The 6,315-nt window shown below is 53.3% G+C and overlaps 1 protein-coding gene across 1 annotated transcript; it reads right to left on the minus strand.

The window, feature by feature from the left end:
* Positions 1–2,327: 2,327 nt before the first annotated feature.
* MAFB (MAF bZIP transcription factor B) lies at positions 2,328–6,073 on the minus strand. Its single transcript, XM_010130787.2, has one exon. The coding sequence runs from the start codon at positions 5,367–5,369 to the stop codon at positions 4,434–4,436; it is 936 nt and encodes a 311-aa protein (XP_010129089.2). The 5' UTR covers positions 5,370–6,073; the 3' UTR covers positions 2,328–4,433.
* Between the last annotated feature and the right edge of the window lie 242 nt (positions 6,074–6,315).

Consider the following 6,315-nt stretch of genomic DNA (forward strand, 5'->3'; position numbering starts at 1 on the left):
GGCCGGGGCTACCCGCACCGCTCCGGGGCCCCATCCTGTCTCGTTGGCACCCCGACCCCATCCTCCCCGAGGCTGCAAGGAGTCGATCCGGAGGGGGGATCCGAAGGACGGGTGGAGGACAAGGAGGCGAAGCAGCACCTCCGGAGAGAGGGGAAGAAGAGGGGTTTTGGGGAGGGAAGGTGCTTTATCTCCCGCAGCTGAGACGCAGCTGCCCCGGGGGGAGCAGGGAACCCCGGGGGGACGGCCCCGAGCTCAGCCCCCCACTCCCGGGGGGGCCCGGGGAGCAAAAGAGAGGGGGTCTCGTTGTCCCTTTCTCTTCGAGAACCGCCCCCACCCCCCTTCCATCGTGCTCCTGGCTCCGGTGCCATCAGCCCTTTATCAATCGGCGATGAACGGCGGGAGATCGAAGTCGATACGGGGGGACGGCAATAAGGCGAGCGAAGCCGGGCGGGTCACTTAAGGCTGGTGGGGATCCCGTTAGGGAGGGGGAGGCACCGAAGGGACCCTGCCCACACCGACACCCGCGGGGCTCTCGGCCCCGGTGCCGCCGGTGCAGACCCCTGCCCAGCCGCAGGCCTGGCCGCGCACAAGTGCGGGTGGTTACCCCCCCCCCAAGCATGTTGGACCCCCCTTCCCCAAACCTCCTTGGAGTCCAAGGAAGTCAGCCCGACCCCTGGGCAGGGGATAGCCCCCGGGACCCCGCTCCTTGCGCCGCCGGGCCCGCTCCCACCAGCCCGAGCTCTGCCCGCGGGGCTGCTTGGATGCAATTCTTAATTTTTTCTTTTTTTTTTTTCTTTTTTCTTTTAAATTAGATAAACGAAACCTGAGGGACGGGGCGGGGCGCGGCAGCCCCCTCCCCGTGCAGCGGGGCTGCCCCGCCGCTGACACAGCTCGGCGGTGGGAACCCGGAGGGCTTTTCTAAGGCCTGTTTTTCCTATTTTTTTTTTTCTGTTGTTGTTGTTGTTCAATTAGCCCTAGTGATTTATTCAATGCATGCATGAGGGGACATTAATATGCGGTGGCAGTTCCCACAAACAATATTCCTCTCAGGCTTTCCGCAGCCGTAGTATTTACTGGCAAGGGGAGGGGGGCTGCGCGGGGACAGCCGGTCTCTCTCAGCCTTTTCCTCCCCAAATTCCTGTGTCCCCTCGCATGGTAGCGGGGACGAGCCTGTCCCCGGGCCTGGCTCATGTAGCCGGGGGGCTGGGACGGGTCCCGGCCCCTTCCCAGCTTCCCCAACCCCTCTGGGATGCAAGAGGGGATTTTGGTTTTAAGTTACTGTATTTGCTTTTAATTTTTTTTTTTTTTACCCCCCACACTCTGTCCTTAACCCGTTTGTCGTCCAACTGTGCCCCGCAAAGACAGCTCGCTGGTGTTGGGAAGAGGAACAGGGCGGAGAGAGGCTATTATTTTTTGATGTTCTGGTGCGTGGGATTTTGTTTTTAAGAGAGATTTAAAGTTCAACGCGGTTTTCACACAGCAAACACGCTGCTACCCGGCTCTGAGGGTCCCTTTCCCGCATCCAGGCGAGGAGCGGGGGGCGATTCCTGACCCGCTCTGGCTGCAGTTTGGGGAGCTGCGGGATTCGGGGAGCTGCGGGATTATCAGCTCTGGGTGCTGGGGCTGCGAGGTGCTGAGCCCGGAGGGGTGGCAGGGGGAGATCTGTCCCCTTCTCCACAAGCATCTATAAAGAGTCTTCTAAACTAGTGCTTGCTCAAAAAAAAAAAAAAAAAAAAAAAAAAAAGGAAAAAAGAAGGGGGAAAAAAAAAGAAAAGAAACTTGAACAAATACAATGTGCAGATGGAGAGGAGGAAAGTGAATGGCCAGGCTGGATCCCAAAGGAGCCGGGGGAAAGGACAGACTTGTCCAAGTCCTCTCCTTTTCTAATGCAAAAAAAAAAAAAAAAAAAAAAAAAAAAAAGGGAGTGCCTGCACTTAGCGTTTCCCCTCTCTCTCGCAGCCGGGGATGCTCAGGCCGGAGGGTTCCGCTCCCCGCCATCAGCAGGGCCCGGGGGGGCCGCTTCTCCGGGGGTAGTGGGGGGAGAACGGGGCGGGAGGTGGGGGGGGGCGGGGGGGCGAATGCTCAGCCCCTGCCATGGGCAAGATTCGGGCAAAACAGAGGAGGGTGCAAGGCTGAGCGGTCCTACCCGGCGTGCAGCAGCATTCCCGAGTGGGCAAAGCAGCTCCGCACTCCCCCTGCCAGCCCCAGCGCCGGGCTTGGGGAGAGGGGCTGGCAGGTAAGGGTCCCACAGCTTTCCTCGCTTTTTAAAATTTTTTTTTTTTTTTTTCGGAACACCAGACGTCAGAGAAGCAGGTCCCTCCAATAAATGCCATTTCAATGATTTTAATAAGCAAAATAGGAAACAATTTTAATAACCAAAAACAGAAACCAGTCTGAATAAAACTACAATAGACCAGGTTTTTTTAATATTTTTTCATATCATAAGCAGGATTTGAAATTGATCCCTTCAGAACTTTACATGAAATAAAAACATTTTTTTTCCGCTGCTGCAATGTTTTGATTTCAACACAGTTGAATCAGTAAAAACCAAAGATCGTTTTCTGATGCATGACTAATATCCACAATATTTAAAACTGCAAGCACCATGCTGTTCATTACAATCTTGTTATTACTGTTAATTTATAAACTAATACAAACTTAAAATGCATCCGGCCAGCAGTGCCAGCTATCCTAAAAGGAAACTAAAAAATAAGTTTTCATTTTGGTATTTTTGTCAGTGCAACATAAATCCTTTTACTGACCTGCAGGAGGAAAAAAAAAAAAAAAAAAAGTAATAAAAACACCCATAAGACTCCAAACTACTACTACTACAGAACTGCAAATAAATTTTGGCTAAAACTTTCACTCGCTGCATAGGGAAGCAGAGAAGCAGATTACAAATCATTGCAAAAGAATACACTTAAAAGTTGCAGTATGTCTTCCTAAAAAAAAAAAAAAGTTGTAGTTTTATACGCTTTTGCAGCCCACTCATCCACTGCTACCATCGAGAAACTTAAGTGGCAACACGGAGCCCTCACTGCTATTGCAGCTTAACTCATGAAAAGAAAGGGGGCTTTTAAATTATTATTATTATTTATTTACCAAAAAATCAAGGGGCAGTTGTTTCTTACAAGGAAACTGGTATCTCATCCATCCTTTGCTTCCTGAGTGTACAAGCAGAAGGGAAACTCTACGGCCAAGCCAACCGCTCCAGCCTGGGAACTGTCCTGAAGGAACAAGCTTCGCTGCCACTGAACAGCGTGGAGTAGGCTCTAGTGACCGATGAGAGTTTTTCCCTGTAAAGTTTAGGTTTGTCAATGCCATTCAGGCAGTTTTGCTTCTGCCCCAACAAACAAAAACCAAAATGAAAACTAAAAAAAAAAAATACAACTTAAAAGTGCACCAGATATACAAGGTTGGTTTTTCTCTAATGCAAAATGCCCATAACTTTTTTTCCTTAAGTATCTCTTTAATACCAAACAAACCGTATAACCAGCCTGCTGAAATGTTATTTTGTTTTTGTTTGTGTTTTTTTTTTCTCCTGTGTGGTTTGAAGTAGCAGATATTTACAAGCTAACAACCATAAAAGAAAATAAGAGAGCAAAACCAACGAACAAAACTGCACAAGCAGTAAAAAGTTTGATAACTTGTGATGCTTTTCTTATCAATGAAACAAAACAACAGAAATCTATGATCGATGATCAACATGCTATAGTTAAACAAGAAAATGGTACAAAATAGAAATTATTACCATACATGTCCAGCATGCAGGATTAATATTTTTAATGCAGATTTTCGTATTTTTCTATATAATCAAGCAGGCAATAAAACTGATGAGATTTTTCTTTCGTTCTTTCTTTCCTTTCTTAGATTGAATGTCCCATCTGAGTCTTGTAACTTATTTCTCAAAGCAGGCAATATATGAAGGGTTTGCATATATTGTCCTTTTTATTTATTCTCTTTTTTTCCGAGCAGGTAAACTGTGCATGAGATGGTGCTGTGTATGTCCTCTCTCTTTCCAAGCAGGCAGTATGTAATAGATGGCTTGTTCATTGTCCTTTTTTATTATTATTTTCTTAAAGTCCATCTCGTTCTGCAAGCAAGCGCTCTATAAAACGCTTCACTTGTCCTTTTCTCCTTTGCCTCTGTCTCTCTCTCTCTCTCTAACTCGCAAACAAAAGTCAAAAAGTTGCACTTTACCTCTCCCGTCCCCACCCCCAGCCTACTTTTCCCACAGCTACTCTAGAAGACTGGATGCTGCAAAAAAAAAAATCAAGTCTCTATTTTTCTCTCCGTCTTTCTCTCTAGTCAAGCAGACGGATGGAGATGTCAGAGGAGGATGGGAGGGGGCAGGGGGGAGGAAAGGTGACAGGGGTCAGGTTTGGGGGGGTGTGGGGGGTTGTTTGTTTTTTAATTATTTTTTTGTTAAGCACTCACATGAAGAACTCAGGGGAAGACGGGTTGTCGCTGGTGGAGCCGGCCTCTCTGAAGCCATTGCTGGCAAGTTTCTCACACTTGAGCTTGTAGGCATCTCTCTCTCTGGCCAGCCGGGTCACTTCTTGCTTGAGCTGTTCCACCTGCTGAATGAGCTGGGTCTTTTCATTCTCCAGGTGATGTTTCTGCTGGACACGTTTATACCTGCAGGACTGGGCATAGCCCCTGTTCTTCAAGGTCCTCCTCTTCTGCTTGAGGCGGATCACCTCGTCTTTGGTGAAGCCTCGGAGGTGCCTGTTGAGCTCCCGCACGGACATGGAGACCAGCTGGTCATCTGAGAACCGGTCTTCCACGCTGCTGGAGGGGGGATGCTGCTGGTGCGAGTTCTGGAGCTGCTGGGAGGAGCTGGAGGAGGTGGAGGGAGTGGGAGAGGCCTGGTGGTGATGATGGTGGTGGTGGTGAGGGTGCCCGCTGCCGGCCAGGTCTTCGTGAGTGACCGCAGGGTACTGGTGGTGGTGTTGGTGATGGTGGTGATGGTGGTGGTGGTGGGCCCGGAAGCTCTCGAAGCCTTGCAGCTGCTGGGAGACCTGGTGGGACCCAATGAGGGCTTCAACAGCGTCCTCTGGGGTGAGGTTCAGAGCCTCGGGGTTCATCTGCTGGTAACTGTTGGCCATCCAGTACAGGTCCTCCAAGTGGGTCTTCTGCTCAGTGGGGCTGAAGCTGGGCGAGGAGGGCACGGAGCTGCAGGGAGTGCTGATGGGGGTGGAGGAGACGGAGCCGGCAGGCTGCAGGCGGGTGCAGTGCCGGCCCGAGCGGTCGTTCCTGCCCAGGGGCTCCTTCTTCACGTCGAACTTCATCAGGTCGAAGTCGTTGACGTACTCCATGGCCAGGGGGCTGGTGGGCAGCTCGGCCGCGATGCTGAGCTCTCCGGCCATCGCTGTCTTGCGGGCACCTCTCCGGGCGGAGGGGGCTGGAGACCTCAGCCCAGCGCGCAGCCTGGCACAGGGCTGCCCGCGCTCCCGAGCTCCGGATCAACTTTGGCTTCGCTTCCTCGCTTCTCTTCCCTCCGCTCCCACCCGCCCCGCTCCACCGCCGCCTCCTCCTCCCGGCTTCTGGGGCTTTTTTCAGTCCGGAGCAACAAAGCCAAGGACAGCCGGGGACGCCTGGCTGTCTCCTGTCCTTTTTTCTCTCTTTTTTGTATCGGCGTTTGCAAGGCACCGCGGGCTGCAGCGGCTCCCGGCACGGAGACAGCCGGTCGCAAGGAGAAAGGAGCAGTAGCAGGAAGGGCAAAAGCAAAACAAAACAAAGATGCTGCCTTCGGGTCTGTGCAGGAAGAAGAAGAACGGTGCAAAACGTCTAGCCCGTGCCCCCCCCGGCTGGGTTTTGTAAGTCCAGAGCCTTCTCCCCGCCGTAGCAGAGCCCCGGACTCTGCCGCAACTTCCCAGCCCGAGCAGGGCAGCGCGCTGGCTGCGCGGCGGCGGGGCTCTGCGCGGAGCCTTCTCTGGCTCTGGCAGCGCAGGGGAAGGGGAGGGAAAAGGGGGAGGAAGGAGGAGGGAAGGAGGAAAAAAAAAAAAAAAAAGGAGAGGGGGGACGAGAAAAACCCAGGTCTCCGCTGTAGCTGCCGCCTCCGGCGCTGGTTGTGCAGCTGTGATCCGCAGCGCAGCCCCCCTTGGCTTCTTATACGGCCGTGCCCGCCGAGAGCGCGGCGGGGGCCGGGGCCGGCGGCGGCCGCGCCAATGGCAGCGCGGCGGGGCCGGGCCGGGCCGGGCCGGGCGGGTGCGGGGGGGGCGGAGGGGGCGGTGGCGGGGCCGGGGGTGGTGGCGGGGGCGGGGGCGGGCCGGGCAGTGACAGCTCCGCAGCGCCGGCCGCCGCTCCCAGCCC

Source organism: Chlamydotis macqueenii, chromosome 16, assembly GCF_036417535.1.
Source record: "Chlamydotis macqueenii isolate bChlMac1 chromosome 16, bChlMac1.mat, whole genome shotgun sequence".
In the NCBI taxonomy this organism is placed as follows: domain Eukaryota; kingdom Metazoa; phylum Chordata; class Aves; order Otidiformes; family Otididae; genus Chlamydotis; species Chlamydotis macqueenii.

Excerpts from the sequence above, each read along its gene's own strand:
- MAFB (XM_010130787.2), bottom strand. The coding sequence starts at position 5,369 with ATGGCCGGAGAGCTCAGCATCGCGGCCGAGCTGCCCACCAGCCCCCTG.